A 20,550-nucleotide genomic window follows, 5' to 3' on the forward strand; every position below is an offset into this window, starting at 1 on the left:
TGTTCTTAACCTACAATATTATTGACCTTAACTTCATACGTATAATAGAAGACAAGACCATTGATTTTAATGTCAACAGTACATTCATCTCTCTTCCATTACTACCTCTAACAACCATTAAACCCACAGACCAGGATTGTAACGAAAACTACAACCCCGACAAACACTACCATAACGTGTATGCCTTCAATGTTGAATTTAAAAGAACTTAAGAAGCCAAACGACCACCGGGGTTTAGCGCCGGGCCACTGGCTGCGGGAGACCCGCCAGTGTAGTGCAGGGAACACTCCTCATCTGCGCCCTGAAATTGACTTCTGCGGGTATCGGTTTGTGTTTTCGGTTAAACTGCTTTGATTTTTCAAGCGTTGATTGGGATACTGCGTATCTGGGATACTGCGTATCTAAATGAATGCACTGACTAATAAAGTAAATTGTTAAAACTTAAACTTTAGATTTTACTGGGGCACAGCAGATTTAAGGATCTAATGATATTGAACTGAGCCTTGGACAACTGGTGCTGGGAGCTAGTTCGACAACTTGCTGAGCGCGTCTTTAAAATTGTCCCTCAATGTTTGCCGTAGGTCTTACTATAAATTCTCGATACACCACCTCTTCTGTCCTTCATTTCTGTGCTAATGGTGAGTGTTGTACAATGCTTGAATTTGTCCCAGTAAAAGACTAAATTGTGATTAATGTTTTGTTGTAATTGAAGTTAACGTTTGGAATCAAAGATTACGTTGGTTTAACGTCTAAGTCTTATGCATGCTTTGTTTCAAATGCTTCTATTTTGAGATGTGTCTCGGTGTTCAAATGTAGCAATGTTTTGGGCAAGTTGTTACAACCGTATTCATTGGTTAACAATATTGCTTATTACTGATATGTACTACCGCTAGTGTATTTAGCCACAATACGACACAATTATGGTAGCATTTGTGGCCACGTGGGTAACATGGATGCTAATTTACTTAGCGTCACTGTGTCCAATCCCGACCGCTGTAAACTACTATTGTCCAAACCCGAACGGGGTTTGGACATAGTTTCCTGTCTTTTTGCCACCATTTTCCTTTGCAATCGCTAACAAAGTGTAAGTAATATTATTTTAGGCATACCAAACATCTACGTGTCAAATTTCATAAACATATATGGACGTTTACATATCTAAATAATTTAGGAAAGTTACATTGATGAGAGAAAGCCGAAAGACCACTCAGGCGACGTTCTCTACTCTGACATGAGAAGAGTTAAACAAAACATCCAGCAGGTGGTGGTAAACAGTCCAATTGAGATTTAATCGCATAGTTTTGAGATGTTGAAGCGTGATATCTTATTGTCCCCGGATATATTGACAGCATTATGGTCAGTTTGGTGACCCTGGATCAAGTTAATATCCCCGTAAAAACAGCAGCAGCGAGTGTTTACTACAAGTATAAGTGTGGTCGGGTTTGGACAAGGGTAGCGCACGGCTAATTTACCAGCGCCAGCGTCTTTCTACCGGCTCTAGTAAAGGATAAGCTAACTTTTTTTTTTTTTTTTTTTACAATATTTAGCTCGAAAGGTAGGAAGTTAAAGCTTAACGTGAAATCAGTAAATCAGCTGAACGTGATACAATCATTTTTATCAATATTTGAAGTGGCATTTTCTCAGAATGTTGGCTAATAACCGGTCGGGATTGGACACAGTGACGTTAGGCCTGCTGGAGATATTGTGTTGCTTCAGTTCCTCAGCGAAGTTTAGCGAAGTTTAGTTAAGTAAAATAAGTCAACTATGTTGGATAATGACTGCCACTAGAGGCGTTGCAGCGCGGTTGTTTGTATCGTGTCTGTGTCATTAGATGGCGGAGATGGATGTGTCATTTGTCTCCTAGTGCCCTTGCATTCAATCGGGCATTCTGAGATATGTGTCGCTACATTGTTTCATTCGCGGTTCTTGTTACGCTGTAAGGAGATATTGCGTGTTCATTCATTACTTCAATTAATGGTTCCCAGGTGTTTCTCGGATTTCCCCGAGTGCCAAGAAATGGCGGAAGCCACCATGATCCCACTTCCAGTTAGCGAACTTGATGCTCCTTAACAAAAGTAAGCCTCACTGTTGTGGAGAGGGCAAACAGAAACTGTCTCAAGATGACTGCCCTGTTCAACCAAGCCAGATAGACCTATATATAAAGATGGCCGTAACTGTTGCATGCACCCGTTTACTCATGTCTATCTGCCCCTTGAGGCGTTGCAGTCCGACTGTCGAGTGTCGAGCCTGTGTCATAAGGGGCGTAGATCAACAGGGCCATGTCTACGCTGAGGACTTAGAACAGTGGGTTCTCGGAGTGATTGATGGCTCCGACAACTGGTCAAGTGGAGGCCTTTTTAGAAATTCTGTCTGCATAGGTTGTTGGAACTGGTTTGCTTGTAATTTGAACTGACAGTAGTCATCTTTTTGTCCAGGTCTTGACAGGTGGGATGTCAAGCAGCAGCAGCCCAACTTGGTAAGTATAGGAGTATTATATTCAGAGCTCTTAACATAATCCTTGTCTGAGTTTTAGACTCACTGATCTGTAAGTATTACAGATTGTTTCATTTATTGTCGTGCTCATGATGGACCCTCCTTGTGCCGAGCCTCAATCATGAGACCTTGTGTGGATGTAAACCTGTGAAATAAAGACTTGAGTTACCCTTCTCTGCATGTTTCTGTTCTTCTTGGTCAGAATTGTACATCAATTGGAAATGTGTACATCAATTGGAAATGTGTTCTATTTCTCTTTCCATCAAATGTTTGCTGAACAAGTCTCGGATGACAAAGGCTAAGAGCATCGAGCAGTATTTTTTAATTGCATAACTTAATTGGCATGAAAACCCAGATTAAGGTGAGGCATGCGGTACACTAAGGAAGGTTATATAGATCGAGTCAGGAAATCAAAATAATACAATGCGTTCAGTTGAAGTCCTTTTTATTGAGAATTCATTACTTCCAGACTTTTAATTTCTGAGATTGCATGTACTTTGTGTACACAAACCTGTCCCTTCGTATCAAACTTCTCTGAACCATATCCAGAGAATCTAAGTAAACAGTAAAACAGGCAGGCCCTGAGAACAATGTATATTGGGATATCCTGATTCAGTGAAATGAGTAGGCTGTTAGAACCAATCTGCAGTCATTCAGGCTCAATTTCAGTGTTCGTTTCCAAGTGCCTTTTTACAAGACCACTTTTAGTTGCATCACTAGTTCCTTTTGACCAGGGGAGGATGAGAGCCTAGCTTTTAGCCAAAGTGAGTAGAATACTGTATTTTTAGCTGTTGCAACAGCACTGTATTCAATCTTTCCTTGGACAAACCACTAATCTGGTGTGTGTGGCTAGGTAATGGCTGGAGGGTGTAGGCCCTAATACGATTGTCTTTTAAAGGTGCAATTTTCTCTAATCCAAACCTTGCGGTTATCTATCATGACTAGTCAAACTTGTCCCTACTCAGTGCTCAACCCCAAACTAGGACAGCTGCCTCCTGGTGGACCTCAGGAGTACTGTGTATTCGAGATCTTCTTCCACAGCAGGGTCTTGAGGTTGTTGAGGACCAGCGAGTGGTGCACCTCCATCTGGCTGGCCAGCCCGCTGAGCGTCACACAGGTGCGCAGCTGCTTCTCCAGGTCGCCGCGCAGGTCCGACGGCGCCCCGAACAGCAGGAAGTCCTGGAGCAGCACGCACACCTTGGCCAGGTTAGGCTGCACCACCTCCGTGTTGCACTGCTTGACCAAGCGGTCGCAGGTAGCCGTGCAGTCTCTCCCGTACGTGCAGTCGGCGTTGGTCTCGCACCGCCTCCCCCTCAGGAAGCCCCGCACGGCCACCTCGGACGCCACGCTGCGCAGGTCGGCCATCTTGCAGTCGTACTTGGCGTTGTAGCCCACGTGGCGCGGGCTGGCGTCGCACATCAGGAAGCTGCCGTAGGAGCCGTGGAAGACCTCCTCCACAAACTCCAGCAGGCCTATGGTGATGCGGGCTCGCCGTGGCCAGGCTGGGGCCAGCCAGCGGTTCACGCTGGAGCTGAGGGCTTCGGGGACCAGTGCCTGCAAGTAGCTGGGGACCTCCAGCTGGTAGAGGGAGCTCTGGGCCACGCGCTCCGTCACGTACAGGTCCCCGCAGAAGCCCAGCAGCTTGGGGGTGTGCTCCTTCTCCTGCAGGGCCACCATGAGGAGGAACTCGTTGATCTGAAGAAGCGCCCAGACAGACTTGGCCTCTGCAAGGGATACCTTCCCGTCCTGGTTGACATCCGCCAGGGTGATGACACGGCCCACGAGGGTGGCCAATGAGGGCTGCTCCCCCAAGTTAGACTGGATGAGGGGAAAAGAGAGATTGAAGCAGCACAAGAAAGGGCGAGAAAATGCTATCAAAAAGGGCAATGTAGAACTTGCTATCAGGTGAATCATACAAGCACAAAGCACATTTCTGTATCATGTGCTTGTCTCCGATCAATTTAGTATTTCTACCAAAACAAATTCAACACATTAGGCCTCAAGATGGAGGGTTACATGCACCATGTGCACTATGTAAGGGATAATGCCCATCGAGATGTCCATTATTAGGAGATAATGGGGGACGAGGAGTGTCTGATGGTTGCATCTGCAGTCCATCATTTCCTGTTATACAATGGTCTGGGTACATACTCAATTCTGATTGGCTGCAGGGTGTCCATTAGGATCTTCACTGCATTTTTCTCTTTAGGACTAGGCATAATCCATGTCTGGGAAACTGGGCCTATACGTTTAGTGTTACCATAGAGACCAAACATCCCACATTGTCAAACATAACGAGACTCCATTGACAAATCTAAATGACAGTCATCCCACCCTGTCCTGCCCTGTCTAGTCCATTCTATTTCAATGCAGGGCAGTGTGGAATATGCAATGGAGCCACTGTGAAACCTCTATTAGACGATTGGCCAGGAGCCCGCCCAATCGGACTTTCGCTCCAAATGGCACTCACAGCCACCGAGCTGACAGTGGCCTCGGGGTAAATTCCTTGTCCTGCTGGTCTATATTTGGTATGGAGCTTCTGTCCCTAGTTTCCTGTTCTCTTTCTCAACCCCCCCCCCCCCTCCTCCACGGCTCCTACCAAGCACTGACACCCCTCTGTCTCCTCCCGTCTCGATTTGAATGAGCTGATTGGCCTCGCGATTCAAAAGGAACGCGTCTCGAAATTCTCCGGGGATCTGCAGTATCCTTGTGGTCTCTCCCTAGATGGGGGGGACGGGGGGGGGAGACGGACGGACGACAAAGGAGGACCTTGAGGAAGCCGTGCAGCATCTCTCGGAACTCGTCCATGGAGGTCCCACGGGAGGGCTTGTCGAACAGGCTCATCTCCTGACGGAGCACAGACTCGGGTCCTCCGTCGCTCTTCAGGGGCTCCTCGATGCCACACTTGATCACCACAGGCTTCTCCTTCCACAGCCCGCCGTACACCTGCAACCGAAACACACACTCGCCATGTTAACAAAATCCTATCACGACTAGACGTCGCAAATATGCATCCGCAATTTGGGTCTATATGGTCCGCCGTGCACCTGTGAAAACACATATTACACGCAACAAGAAAAAGGGGGTTTGCGACAAATACAATTGCGTTATTTCTATGCATGTGCGTTACCTGGTGAGTGGAGGAGCTGGACATGCAGCGCTGCAGTGTCAGGGTCCGGTGGTCACACAGTGCCTTGCAGGATGACCCTGAGATGATGCCTCTCCTGTAGTGGTCGCACTGCCATGGGAAACAGGAAATGAATCTCGTCAACAGGAAGTGACACAAGATCCTCAGGCTACTCTGTCCATAAACCTGAAGGGGGGCACCAATCCTAAATGCTGCTATTCGTAACCCAACCTTTTCTCTGGGATGATACACAGCCTGAAGATATGTTACGTGTGCAGAAATGAAATGATCAACCTCCAGTGAATATACAATCAATTGGGTTATACTGAGCTATGGCCCTCACGAAAAAGGAACTGGACTCTCCACCCACCAAGGCTGTGCTCAGGAGAAGCAGTGGATCTGCTGGTGTACGAACGAACACGTGTGCGTTGCACGGGCATCCAATGAAACATCCAAGCTGCATGACAGGCAGCTACGGCCAATACAGACTGCGTTCCTCTACACTCTGATAATGCAATGTCGAAAAAATGGCCTTTCTTGGTCTGTATGCGTGTGCAGGCGTGGGCTGGTTTCTGACTGTAAAGAAGGCCCCTGGCTGATCCTTTTGCTAGACTTGGCTTCCTCTGTCTCGTCAGAGTGCCTGGTCCTCTTGTTTTCCACACTCTTGACCTTAATGTATCTTTAGTGATCGTACTGGCCTGAGGGCAACCACAAATCAACTAACCCGATGTTTTCTTGTCTCCTCCCTGAGACAGAATATGCCCTTTGGATGACACTAGGAGGAGAAGTTACTACAGAATACGAGGCCATCTTAAACATGTAACCACTTTGGGTTAAGACTTCAGTCTGATCGAACTTCCTCCATCCAACTATTTGCGTCTTAACACCAGCTGCGCTCCAATTTCACGAGAATGAGGATCTGAGAAAGACCTTAAAACAGTACGGAGGACCCTCCCACGTGTGATATTGTAATCTGAGAATCGACTGCACAGCTTGACCGCGGCCACAACAGTTCATCACGACAGTCTGCCCCAACAGCGAAGGCCACATTGAAGCCTTTCTAGGCTAGCCTCCACTGTTGCTGCCTATAACCCAAGTCACACAAATCAGACTTTGTACTGATAGAATTATATTCCATTTCTGGTTTCCGAGAATACTGTAAGCCCCACCGACACAGCAGCCAGAGGAGATCGTTACATTATTGATCCTTTGTCAGGCGTTAATTACTGTAATCAACCACTCTGGTAAATACCCTGGGTCCTATTATGAGATACAGTCATCATGCTCTGAATAGCCACCAGCACAGAACACAGGTTCACACCTTGCCTACCACCTTTCCACCTGAGGTTCTTATTGGCTCTCAGCCCTGTGTTTACCTATATCCCTTTAGTCTACCCATTGCATTTTCTGGTACTCTTTTCTTACTTGTGGCTGGTTACATATATTGAGCTGCCAGTTGTTTCGTCTCTCTCCTCTCTCTTCCCCTACCTGCTCAACCCCCACCCGTGTCTATCTCTATGGCAGCACCATCGTTCATCTGACTCACTGTGATATTACGGGAAATCGGAGAATGTCCTTCGCCGCTTGACTGCAGCCACATTTGACTTGCTGTCTTCGGGTAGCACGGACATTGAGAAGCATGCAGCGGTGGCACCATGCACAGTCATGCACTGGAGCATGTGCACGTGACAAATGAAGTGGATGCAAACAACACTACATCACGACAGTCTGGTACAATGTGTGTTTATCATTGAGTCCCAACAAGTTTGTTGGAGAACTACTAGGCCAAGCAGTAGCAGCCAGGCTACCACACATGCCAGTTACATGTGAGAAAGAGTAAACACTTACTATGACCATGTGGCAGACATGCCCTCTGCAGAGCTCAGAGTAGGAGGAGTACTGCATGTAGACCACCCAGCTGGCTACCAAGATGCCCAGCCATGCTAGCAGAAGGTACTTTACCTTGATGGCTGGGAGGCGACTCTACAAAGGACAGAGCGAACAGGGGTGGGGGGTGGGTGAGCAAGAATTCAGTGCACAGCCTTTAATAAATTAGGTATATCCCTTGCCCCAATTATGTATACTGCAGTCTCTGGGAGTTGAGCATTTTTGCCTACTTTGCATACCTGAAGTCCTTTCGACAAAGGACAGAAAAGCATTAAATGCACGAATCTCCGTAAAGCTCTGGGCATCATGAGCGGATCCGTTAGGACGCGGTCGGGCTAGACTGTCAAATTAGCGAACCGTATTCCCATTGAATAGCATCTCTCGGACAATCCATCGCTTGAGCACAAATAAACGGTATAACCTCATCCTTTCATTCAATGAACCAAATACGTTTGTAGGCAATCTCTATATTGACATAAAGCATGTTGTAGCCTTCACATCTTGAAAATGTAGGCTATATGAAAATTAAAGCGCATTTTACGCGACGTCAAGATAAATACGGCCAACAGCTCATCAGTCCGGCTGAAAAGACTGAGCAAATGTTTCACAATCTAATTTCACAGTTCGCCATTCGGTAAGATCAGCAACAAACCGTACGCGTCCTTGGGGAAAAATAAACATATAATTGTATTGCGCCGATATCGTTCAGATTGTCCAGAAAAAAATGGAGCAGGTAGGCTAGCCTATGTAGGCTAAGTGACTGCGCGGTGTTACCGACTTCAAAAGTCCATTAGTCAAAAAAATTATAATGTGTTACAAAGAATATTTACCCAACCGTTATAGCCTTGTGGAATAAATGATTCCCCTCTGGCTCCTGAGTGAATTTTCGATACAGTAAATAGACAATCTTCTTTGCAGTGATTCGTCAGAACGGTTCTTTAAAGGGGAAGCAGGTCTCATCCGTATGCGTTTAGACCGACATAAATTGGAAATTATTGTCCTGTGCCAATTTTTGAATATTCAGATCAAATGTGTTTTCGTCTTCCACTTGGCCCAATTTGATTATGCGGTTCTGAAAAATAGAAATGCAAAAATATAAAAGTAATTTGCACAACATGGACAATGGAAGCTATTTCTCGCCAATATCAAATAAGCATCATCAATAATCAATAAATAACAACATTGCTGTTATTAATGTATTAAATGATGGCCTGCTCTTAAGGTGTATTGACAGTACAATAGAAAAAATGAGTTTTCCCCACTTCTAAAATACTGGTGTATAGTTAGACCATTTAACATAGGCCTAATGTTTCCTCACACCCTTAAGGTTAACAATCCTGGGTGGTTCTAGGCCTACTACATTTCAGTAGGCTACATGCTATTGTTATTATTAATCAGGGCGAAGAATCTGGTGTAAATCTTGTAATATTAGACAGCACGGAGTCATTAATAACTACAAATGAGTAAAGACTAAATGTAAATGACTAAATGTAATGGGCTAGGCTAAGGATGACCCTTGCTGTCTGTAAGACACGAGCAGGTTTGCCCATCTTCATTTCAATGGTTCTTTATGTCTCCAACTCACTTGGATCTGGGATGAATTTGAGATTTAACAAACCTAAACTCCCAAGCTTTGAAAAGAAAGACTTTCTGGGGTGGGTGATTGCCCTGTTGCCACTTGCATCACTGTTTATGAACTGTAGGAGTAAAGCAATAGCCTCTCTCATTAGCGAAGAGATTAGCCTACAGTAAATGCATCTCGACTCTTTCCTCTGCAGATATAAACGTAATATCTAATAATAACTTAAATCTGTTTATTTGTTACTTTCATATTGCAGTACATTCATAATTTCACACCTTCTCAAACTGATTGAAGAGTGCAGCAATTCTCCTACAAGTCCCTCTTGTTTTGATTTGTGGTGTGTGTGTGTTTGTGTGTGTTTGTGTGTATGTGTGCGTGTGTGTGTGTGTGTGGAGGCTGTAACCCATAGATGGTGCTGGTGAGTAATGTGATGGTGGAGTAAGTAGTAAGAAGATACATTTTACACTCTCCTGCCTTCTGTCAAATTATAATTAGCTAAATTATTCAAACGAAAACAAAATCAAACTATAAATATAGCTATATATAGCCGTATGTGTGTGTTCTTTGTCATTCTACTTAATAGGCCTATAGCTATAGCACCAATTACAACTTTTCTGCATGATTTCATTGATTTCATTGGATTAATGTCTTCACTGAGCACATGTGCAGTTAACGAAGATCGGTTGGCTCTAGTGTTAAATTCCTGGATTATCACATCTAATCCCATTAACTATGTCTATAATCTCCAGGCTATGCCGCCAATGCGATTTACTGGTTTATATTGGTTTTGAACATGAACTAAACAATTGGACCTATATATTTTGATTGCAATAATAGTTGTGTATTTCTAGATTAAATAGAAATAAAGAAACAGACAAAGGAACCATATTTTAAAGCTCTAATCTTGACATTTATCATGAGTTGTAATGTTTGTTTGTTTGTTTAATGTGCACATCAGGCGGCCTTAATATTATCTGAGATTTCATCGCGTGAACCACGAAATAGGGTGCTTACAACCGGAAACTGACATGTAGAGCAAAATATCAGAGTTCCTCGGCTCCGTCTCACGAGGCTGCCTTTCCGTACCATCACATAGGAAGTGTTGCCTAGTTAGTGTTATGTTCAGCGTACACGTTTGGACGTTTGGAAGAAGCACGTTATTTTAGCTTGAGAACAAGTTGTACGCCGCTGAAGTTGACCCAAGCTGTTGACGTTGGAGGCTGGAATGCCAGTCGGGGCCACAGTGCCTCTGTTCACGCTCCTGTTTGCATAGCTAAGAGCTAGTTAGTAAGCCAGCCATCATCGAACCGTGCTGTTTGCTGGCAGTTTCTGGAGGAATCTCAGTTCAAGGGATCAGCATGGATGTGCTGTGGATGATGCCGCTGCTGCTGGTCCCGCTTCTGTTGTGGACCAGCAGCACATTTGTATTTTATTTCAAAAAGTGTTTCTACGTGGCCTGGATGATGTGCTTGGGGCTGATCGGGATTCCACTCAGCATTCTCAAAAGCGGCGGGAGAGACATTGAGAATATGAGGTGAGTTGTCTGCATAAGAAGCTCGAGCCGTACCTTGTCTAACCAAAGCAAAAAGACAGATAGCAAGGACTATTGGGGACGTTAGATTCACTGCACCGGGTAGGCTAGGTGACATTATGTTGGTAGGCTAACCCCTTCAGCCGGAGTATTGTAAACATATTGGTGACAGCTGTATATAATATTGAAACCGGACCGTCTTTAACTTTACAAGTATTTAACTTCATGTTCGTCATTGATATGTCTTGTTCAGACTTGTCACTTTTAAATAATCGACCCCACCAGCAGGTTTGACAACATCCAGTTGTAGCTCCATTTAACGCGGCGTGACTGCGCTTCTGAAAACAAATTGATGGATGTAGCCAGTTAGCTGACTGACTGCTTGGTACTTGCTAAACAGCAGAACGCTGAGATGACTAGATCATTAGATTTGAATTTAAGGTACTTGGATAACGTCATATGTTGATATCCCGTGTTTATTACACTCCATACATTTAAAGCCTGCTGGTTGGTTGAAACGTTTGCTAGCTAAATAGCCAGCCAGCAAGGCTCAATGAATTGCCAGATGTTTCGGCTAGCTAACATTACCTCACTTTGCATGCAGAGATAGCCTCGGGGCCCAATTTTTTTCTTCTAACATTGGTATTGTAAAATAGTTTGTGAACATTGATTACTATTGTAAAAAGCAAGTATTTGTGCAAACGATAAACATATGTAATTCCTCAGACATAGCTCTGTTGCACAACAAGTGAGAAGATCTATCTTGGACCCAACATGGAACACATGATGTGTATAGTACCAAACAGCAGTAATCTAGCCAAATCAGATGTGTTCTAGTCTAACTAGAAGAAAGTAACGTTGGTTGTAATAATGAACCCCATTGTATTAGTATTGCAGTCCACACAATGTACATTTAAAGGGAACTTCCCCCTTGCAGTTCACTTCACAACACTGTTATTAGTCTAGGATTGTAGAGTATTACTGGGGTCAGTGACGCCCCAAGTGATTGTATCCGGGTTTCAGATAAGGAGGTTGGATTCGATGTCCATCCCAGGTTGTGTTACTGGTTATTGGGTTGGTTCCCCTGCCATGGTATTCTTTACCTAGAAAGGTAATGCCTAAAAATGACTAGATGTAAATGCCTAGTGCCCCAGCAAATTATGGACCAAGTAGGTCGTTTTAATAGGTTGATTTAGCTCAAACAAAGCTTGTTTTTTTTAGTATTTCAGATATGTATATATATTATATATTATGTTGCAAACTAGTGAACCACCCTCTCGTTAAACCAAAGGTTATTAAGATCTGAACCTATTCACTGTGACTAACAACTTGTGCTGTGTACGTGGGTGGCATAGAGTGGTAGAGAAAAAGGACAAACAGACAGTCATTGATGTGGACGGAGCCCCAATGAGGGACAGACTGATTGGGCAGCACTGTCCTTCAGTCATCGTCCGTACAAGAGAGGGCTCGACTCTGGTCCTCCCACACAATAGTTCTAAAAGTCAGTCTATCTTCTCTCGGCTACATTCATGTTAACAATGACATAGAAGAACATGTAAACATCAGCATAAATTGGCCTCAACGTAAGTCTGTCTAGATGAGTTATCATGACAAGTTTGACAAAGATGAGGGTCACTGATTGGGAACCATCTTTCACCCTCCCCCCTCCTCCCCCCAATGGCTGCAGTAAAGTCCAGTTGGCTAACCGTTTGTTTGTCCCTGCCATTGCAACAGGCCATGGTGACCCAAGAAGGTTGATAGAAAAGAAGGATTCTGGTTATTCTGGGGGGACAAAAGGTCAGAAAGAACTAAAAGAGAAATGTTCCCTTTCGGTGAAAGTCATTCCATTTGTGTTTGTTAAACACAAATGTGTGTGTTGTTCCCTTGACCATAAGTTTGGTTTTTATCATGTTTCTTAGGTACGTTTAGGACTGTGCGAAGTAAGTTATGTGAAACCTTGACAGAGATAATGACAAGGTTATCGACCTAAAGTGTGTGTGCAATGGATTCCGAGCTGCAATCGTCACGCCGACAGAGGTCTTGCATCACGGCCAAAGCCTTTTGCACAAGTCTACCGCACAACTTTACCGCGGCTTTATCTTCACCATGCAGCTACGCAAGCCCAACTTTGAATAGAACGTTGTTCCTGTTCAAAGGTTATCTGACATCACGCCACTGTGTTGAACTGGCACGATGCACACACCTCAGTGATTACAGATTACAGTGATTATTATTTTGATCAGAGTCACAAGCCGCACCCATTCGGCTAGCCTTGCCAGGATGGGTCAGCCACACCCATGGAGGCCAGTGTGCCTTAGAAAGACCAGGCCCCACAAAGTGAGCATTGTTCCGGCGTGGCGGTCCGAAGCAGCTGCAACCTTCTCTCGCCCATTAGGAACATTGATAATGACTTTCATGGGATCAACGTTATCCAAGACAACCCCAGCGTTTTTACATGAGTAAACCGCGAGAGCTCTGAAGCGTCCTGGTACACAGATGATAGTCCTTTTAGGTCCGTAATTAGGCCTGGACTAGCCTGTATGGAGACATGGGGTAACACATGCCAACTGTGCTAGCCGTAGCCGGTATTAAGACATGAGCTATTGCACATTCCCACTGAGCTAGCCTATTTGAAGACAGGGCCATAATACACGCCTACTTTACGGACCTGCATGCAGACATAGGGCTTTTGCACATAACCTAGCCTGTATGCATGTGTGTGGAGGACCACACATGTGCAGCGATTACATCAGAAGCCTTCTAGGGTGTACGGATCACACGCTTGGCTTTGTTTCTGTGTCATTTTAAACATGACCCCATTGATGGGAACCATTTTCCCTGGTGTATCAGCCCCCCGTGGCTGACTCTCGCAGAAAGCAGGGAGCGCTGTCATCTTCCTGTTATCGCAGGAAATGACACGTGTGATGCCAGAAGGAGCCCCAAATGCCTCAAGGAAACATTGACAGACAGATGGTTGGATTGCAATTCCTCAAAGCTTATTGGAGCGTTTAACTCATTCAGGGCAGATTATCCGCCACCTTAGAAACAAACTTAACTAATGAGGAATATGTAGTTACATTTCCATCGTAAGCAACTGTAACAGAAAAGGCTTGACTGGTAATATAATAATATTGATGATATACAGTATACATAGAACTTGTCAAATCTACTGTCGTCAGTGTGCAATAATAATCATTTCCTAAACATGTTCTGGTCGGTTTACCCGTTTCCTGTCCAGGGTGATCCGCTTCCTGGTTCGCCACGTGAAGTACTTCCTGGGTCTGAGGTTTGAAGTGAGCGGCTTGGAGCACCTGCAGACAGCGGGGCCCTATGTCATCATCTCCAACCACCAGAGCTCCCTGGATGTGCTGGGTAGGACACACACACACGCACACACACACACACACACACACACACACACAGTCAAACAGACTCGCTGATAAACATCAGTGACACATTTACACACATATTCGTTGTAATACCTTGAATAAGATCCATGGCACCCTGACCATTATCTCTGTAGGCAAATATCCAACTATGTCAATACTGGGTGTCCTCTGCCCAGCAAGCCTACAGACCTTAACAAAGACGGGGACGGCCACGCCCTCTGCCAGCTCTCCTCCAACCCCTCCACTCTGACCTATAGAACACTGATTGGCGTGACATTTGTGTCCGGCCCGGCCTCGCTGTCACTGGGGCCGAGGTCGCGGACGGCCCTGCTCCCCATCACGGCTGCCATGACGATTGGCCCAGATGAAGCCAGAGCAACACACGAGGTCGAGCCCAACCAAACGGGCCTATTTCGTCAAACGGATTTTTCCGGCGCGATGCGTCGACAAGCCGCGTTCAACAGGAGAGGAAGAGGAAGGCCAGGATCAATAGGGATACTGCTTAGCCAAGTCCCAGGAGAACAGTTGACTCGCGCCCAACAGAGCGGGGTGACGAAGACGTTGAATTATTGAACGCAAACCCGTCGAGAGACTGGAGAATATATTATGAGTTGCGTCACGTGGAATTAAATGCAAGTCTCTAGGGGGGGGAGGGGGGGAGATTTTGCTGGTGACCAGCCTGTAGCCTCTGTATAAACCCAGTGTTATGGCGCGTTGGCTGGAGTGAGCACAGTGATCCTACTGTATGGGCTGGAGAATGGGCTGTCTTCACTCGTGTGTCGAACTCTACCTCCTGGTTATTCTCTGCGTGTGGGTCTTTGACTTTGAGCCTGAGGAGATGAAAGTGTGTGTTTGTGCGTGTCTCTCTTTCAAAGTGTTGACCCCTCTCCACGGTCCTAAACCTATCTTGAGGCTGTGTGTGTGTGTGTGTGTGCACGCACAGTGCTGAGTGACACTGGCAGGCCAGGGGCCAGCATGGTGACAGCAGGGCCAGAGCCAGGTGTTTCAATAGAGCCAAAGCAAGCTCAGCATGAGGCTGGTCCCGGGTCCGAGTTACCATGCCAACCTCCACCAGACTCCGGAGAGCAACAGCTGAACCCAGACCCGTGATTCACAGGGGAACCCCTCGCGATCTCTTCCCCCCTGAGCCCAGCGGCTTCCCTCTTTCTCCCGGTCTCTCTCCTGCTGGTGCTCCGTCTGTGTCTCCCAGACTCCCAGGTGTGGTGTGTTCCTGCAGGCCGTCACCCTGGATGTGTTGGGGTTGGGGTTCAACTCACATCCACAGCAAACGTTGGTCGTCGTTTTTTTCTTTTTTTATGAGGATGTTATTAACAAGGCCGTTTGGAGAAAAGGACCTCCTGAAGAGCTCTGGGTCAAAGTTCTCCCCGTATCGCGATCTTTGAGGAAGATAACTCGCCAGAGACTGCAATGTTTGCACATACTGTACCTTATTTGTGTTGTTAATAAACCTTCTCCCCCCCTTCCTCCCCTCTCTTCTTTATCTGCCTTTTTTGTTGTTTTCTTTCTGTTCCTTTCCCTGCTTCTCTCCATCCCGAATATCTCACCCTCCGTTCCTTTTGTGTGGGTCCCCCCCTCCACTCCTCTTTTCCTCCCTCCCTCCCTCCCCCTTCTCTTGTCCCCTTCCTGTCGTCCTCTTTCCCACCTCTCCATCTCCTCCCCCCCACCCGTGTTCCCTGTCATCCTCCGCTCCGCCCCCCGGTAGGCCTGATGGAGATCCTCCCTGACCGCTGCACCATGGTGGCCAAGAAGGAGCTGGTCTATGCAGGCACCGTGGGGATCATCTGCTGGCTGGGCGGCATCGTCTTCATCAACCGGCAGAAAACCCACGACGCCAAGACTGTCATGGCGGGCGCGGCCAAGACCATGCTCGATGACCAGGTATGTCGGAACCCACTATTCCCCCACGAGGTCTAGGTGGGACACATGCTCGCACCAGGACTAGCCCTCTGGCTTAGGTAGGACTCACACTAGCACCAGTTCCAGGACTAGCCCTCTGGTCTAGGTAGAACTCACACTAGCACCAGTTCTAGGACTAGCCCTCTGGTCTAGGTAGAACTCACACTAGCACCAGTTCCAGGACTAGCCTTCTGGTCTAGGTAGGACTCACACTAGCACCAGTTCCAGGACAAGTCTTCTGGTCTAGGTAGAACTCACACTAGCACCAGTTCCAGGACTAGCCCTCTGGTCTGGGTGATCGTCAGCTCATGACCTGGACTATGACCTCGAGTCACGATGGTGGTACGGAGCTGCACCATAAATTCCAGTTTATAGAGTTGAAAGTGTGTTTTAAAGGCTGCTGCTTGCAACACATCATCACAGCACATAAACAGCGACGGGCAGATTTAGGTTCGAAAGATAAGACCGGGACATCCGTTTCTGTCGGTCGATGCGCCCACGCCTCGTCATTCAGCGCGTGTTCTGACCCCTGACCTCTGACCCCCGCAGATCCGCTTGTGGGTGTTCCCCGAAGGCACAAGAAACCAGAGAGGAGACCTCCTGCCATTCAAGAAGGGAGCTTTCCATCTGGCCATACAGGCACAGGTTTGTCACCAGGCCAGCTGTGTGCATTTGCCCGTGTGTGCCTGTGTACAAATATGCATATCTGTGTACAGGGGGGTCAGGTGGCTGAGCGGTTAGGGAGTCGGGCTATTAATCAGAAGGTTGCCAGTTTGATTCCCGACCGTGCCAAATGACGTTGTGTCCTTGGGCAAGGCACTTCACCCTACTTGCCTGGGGGGGGAATGTCCCTGTACTTACTGTAAGTCGCTCTGGATAAGAGCGTCTGCTAAATGACTAAATGTACATGCGTGCCTGAGTGTGTGTCTGCTGTGCCGCTTTTGTCTCCCAGTGTCTCCATTCTGTGCGTCGAGCACTGCCCTCATGGGAAATGTAGTTGTCAACGGTGCCTATTCAGGACACATGGGGGAGCTAGCATTCTGACTGGGCACGGATAGGCTGAGGTCTGACCCAGCAATAACGTGTTCCCTGCTGACATTTGAGTGTGTATTTATGGGAACAGCCCACACGGACTCGGGCTTATTGGGATCTGTCGCAGATGAAAAGCCCGTGGATGCAGCCAAGAGATAGAGGAGGGCCAGGAGAGATGGGAGAAGAGAGCGAGGGAGGGAGGGAGGCAGGAGGGAGATGGGGTCCGGAGTGCAATCTCGGATGGAGGGAAGCGAAGCCGAGGGCCACGTTACACAGGAAGCTCTGCAGGGCTCGTCTGTCTCGTCTGTCTCGTCTGCCAGCCTGTTTAGGCTCAGGTCTGGCTTGGCTCTCATGTCTCCCAACACCAGTTATGTGCTACAGAGCACAGGTGGAACTCATTAAAGCTCAACAGAAGATGGAAGACACACACACACACTGTGCAGGTTCACTTCAGGCCTCGGTGTGGCGGTAGGGGCTATGGTGGTGTGTTCTGTTCAAAGTGCAGTAGGTCACTGGTGTCACAAGAGACATAGCAGTAATCCTTTTGATTTGGGTCACCCGTTTGTGTGTATGTGTGTGTATATGTGTGTGTATAAATGTGTGCGTGTGTGCCCCCTCTACTGCTTGGCTGGTCTAGTTGGATATCAGACGAGCTCTGAAGAGCATCAGAGAGAATGAAGGGGGGGGCAGCTTCATGAAGAGCTGCTGCTCCCTATTGACGAGTGTGCACGCACGCACGCACGCACACACACATGTCTTTAAGACGCGCATTGAGAAAAGGGAAGAAAAAAAAAAAAAGAGTTAACACCTGGTCAACATCAACGCTGTTTCAATTTTCCTGCGCTGCTTCATGTAGGACACCCCCACACCCACACCATATGCTCCGAATGCTAGCCAGCCAGCCGAGCAGCCAGCCAGTTAGCAAGCAAGCCGGCTGAGCAGAAGCGGGCCAGGCCCCTGGGGGGGGGGGGCACTTTGGCCCCCGTCGAAGGGCCTCTCTGGGCCGCCTGGAGAGAGGGCCGGTGCACTGCTAAAGTGAAGTCTGTCTGGGGCCACGTCAGTCGGGCGTTTCTCTTGGCGTGTCTGTTTTTGTCGTGGTGTCGCTGAGGGATTGGGGGGGGGGGGGGGGGGGGGGGGGGGGGGGGGGGGGGATGATAGACACTTTGAACTGAATATCTCTCTCTCCCTTTCTGTCTCTCTCAGGTTCCCGTAATCCCGATAGTCTTCTCGTCGTACAGCAACTTCTACCTACGGAAAGAGAAGCAGTTCAAATCAGGTACGGGCCGGCGCCCTTGTAGTGAACCCGTCTTGTCGAAGTTCATTTGCGTTCAGTAAACTGTTGTCTGTGTGCCAGTGTGCCGGCGACCATGACGACCCCGTTGTTCCTCCCAGGCACCATCACCCTGAAGATCCTCCCCAAGATCGAGACCAAGGGGATGACGTCGGACGACGTGTCGCCCCTCTGCGACAAGTCCTACGACCTGATGCGCTCCGCCTTCCTGGACATTTCCGCCCCCGTAACCCAGAGCAACGGGCCCACACGCCACTGAACATTGAAAAACATTGAAACCTGCTTCATCTCTGACCTTCTTCCAGACAAACACCCTGGCCAGCCCCCCCCCGTACCCCCTCTGCATTGCCACGGTTACCTGCCCAGGTACCCCATAAGTACAACAGTTGTCCGTCGTAAAACGTGCTCGCTCGTTTCTGCTTCTGGCCCCGAGTTGTGGTCCAAGTCAACCCTGGTCCCAGTCCTCGCCCCCCTGAGCCCCCCCCCTCCACCATATCGGAACAACCGCAGACGCCCCCCCCTGCGATGAGACGGCGGCGAGGCAGGGTGAAGACGAGGCTGGTCACAGAACCGTTCCGGAAGTGTGTTCATCCCGCATGCCTTTCAGATAGCTCAGCCCGCCACGGTCCACTAGCTGTTTTCATCTCTGCCTCAGTCATCTCCGAGTTGTTTTTTTTTTTTTTTTTTTTTTGGCTGTGGCATGTTCATGTTTAATCAATACGTATTTTTTTCTTGAGGGGGGGGGGGGGGGGGGTCTTATATGTTGGTGGACATTTCTGTGTTCCTCTCATTCTGCCTTAACTGGTCTAGTGACTGTTTTAGTAACTGATCTAGTGACTGATCTAGTGACTGATCTAGTGACTGATCTAGTGACTGGTCCAATTAAACACCAACCACTCTGCCTGCTGTAAACAAACGCACACTCACTACAACCCCTCCCCCGCTGTTCCCCTTCAAGTGTATCTCCCCCCCTTTCTGCATTCCAGTGTTCTGCTTCCTCACAAGAGGAGGACCAGGTTATCCTAAGGGCAGGGGGTCAGGGTTCAGGAGGCGAGACACTGGAGTTGACCCAGGACTCGGTGGCATCAACTTTTTGAGATCCATAATTGGCTCCACAGCCACCTGACCAATGCGCTGATCAAAGATTGCTCCGCGGTGCCCCGGGACCACACCGACGGAAAGGATCAATAGAATAGCAGACACACCTTATCAACGGCAGCGTCACGGCTGCAGCCGACGCATCTGGACCGACTTCATCGGCTGAAAAGTGGGACCTCATCGATTTCAATGTTGTGCATTGCTGGTGTTCCGCCACTCTCTTCCCTCTTTGGTTTGTCGTTTTATCTTCCGACAGTCAAGACTTTAATCTGCATGTGTAACGGGTGTCTTTTTGGCTGTGCTTCTTCGTTTTCTTTGTTCTGGCGCTCTTTATTTATTTTTTGACTTCTTTTGGTTTCTCAGCGTTTCTTCTTCCTTCCGAAGGGTCTTTCTCCCGACGTGAAGGTTTGTCTGATGTCAAAGGTGGGGAAAAAAGTGCAATGTCCAACCAAACTGTTTAAGCATTACAGTTCCAAAGTGCGAGCTTCCTGTTGTGCCATGTGTGAGTGTTCCGATGAGGGAAGTGTTAGACCGTTATAGTAATAGATTATACTGGACTATCTGGGATAAATTAGCCATCCATGGGTTTTACGGTCGAGGTAAATGTTTCCATAGAGACCATTGCCATGACAGTGAATGAGTCGCATTGGAGGTTAAGATCTCGAATCTCGCCTCATTTAATTCTGGTTATTTTGACGTTTACCCTGACCTGAACACTAATTCACTAACTACTAACAAACCTACATGTTCCTGAACCCCGATAAGAAACTCTCCAGTGTGTGAATTAGATCTCACAGGGAAAGCCTGAACAAGAAGGGAATGTTTTCCATAAAGTAACTACTTATTATTTAGTTACCTTCTAAATCTGTTTGATCATTATCAACTCAAACCTGTCAATGACTTGGAAGTTGTTGGAGAAGCCTTATTCAAGGTTTGTTTATTTCAGTGACGATGGCTAAATACATTAATTGACAATATTGTGACAAAACTCAACTGGATTTTGGTGGGTAGGTTTTTGGCCTTATATTATAGATGGTTATTATTTCAGTTTGAATTGTGAAGTAAGTAATATAGCGAGTTTTATATTTTGTCATTTATAAAGACAAATAATATGAGGAAGACTAAACAACTGATTGTTTGTTTACGGTATTACAGCTTTTCCTTTTTGAATTTGCCTCTGGTTCTTGACAGTTGTTTTGTTAA

General features: G+C 47.1%; 2 protein-coding genes, 1 long non-coding RNA gene and 2 other non-coding genes across 5 annotated transcripts; 4 read left to right on the top strand and 1 right to left on the bottom strand.

Annotated features, from left to right (window-relative positions):
- Positions 1 to 592: 592 nt before the first annotated feature.
- Positions 593 to 2,667, top strand: LOC124484261. The gene is made up of 3 exons (XR_006957951.1): positions 593 to 638; positions 1,986 to 2,075; positions 2,436 to 2,667. It is a non-coding gene; the product is annotated as an uncharacterized LOC124484261 (long non-coding RNA).
- LOC124484851 lies at positions 1,778 to 1,910 on the top strand. Its single transcript, XR_006958013.1, has one exon. It is a non-coding gene; the product is annotated as a small nucleolar RNA SNORA17 (small nucleolar RNA).
- LOC124484850 lies at positions 2,205 to 2,338 on the top strand. Its single transcript, XR_006958012.1, has one exon. It is a non-coding gene; the product is annotated as a small nucleolar RNA SNORA17 (small nucleolar RNA).
- Positions 2,668 to 2,929: 262 nt separating the features above from the next.
- On the bottom strand, positions 2,930 to 9,364 carry dipk1b (divergent protein kinase domain 1B). The gene is made up of 5 exons (XM_047044738.1): positions 7,747 to 9,364; positions 7,469 to 7,603; positions 5,624 to 5,731; positions 5,263 to 5,439; positions 2,930 to 4,311 (listed from the first exon to the last, which is right to left on the bottom strand). Exons 1-5 carry the CDS (start codon positions 7,813 to 7,815, stop codon positions 3,499 to 3,501), a joined length of 1,302 nt encoding a protein of 433 aa, XP_046900694.1. The 5' UTR covers positions 7,816 to 9,364; the 3' UTR covers positions 2,930 to 3,498.
- A 728-nt stretch (positions 9,365 to 10,092) lies between these two features.
- Positions 10,093 to 18,954, top strand: agpat2 (1-acylglycerol-3-phosphate O-acyltransferase 2 (lysophosphatidic acid acyltransferase, beta)). Its single transcript, XM_047044744.1, has 6 exons — positions 10,093 to 10,623; positions 13,859 to 13,992; positions 15,733 to 15,908; positions 16,476 to 16,571; positions 18,162 to 18,234; positions 18,351 to 18,954. Exons 1-6 carry the CDS (start codon positions 10,448 to 10,450, stop codon positions 18,506 to 18,508), a joined length of 813 nt encoding a protein of 270 aa, XP_046900700.1. The 5' UTR covers positions 10,093 to 10,447; the 3' UTR covers positions 18,509 to 18,954.
- Positions 18,955 to 20,550: the final 1,596 nt, after the last annotated feature.

This window comes from Hypomesus transpacificus, chromosome 22, assembly GCF_021917145.1.
Source record: "Hypomesus transpacificus isolate Combined female chromosome 22, fHypTra1, whole genome shotgun sequence".
Taxonomy (NCBI): Eukaryota; Metazoa; Chordata; class Actinopteri; order Osmeriformes; family Osmeridae; genus Hypomesus; species Hypomesus transpacificus.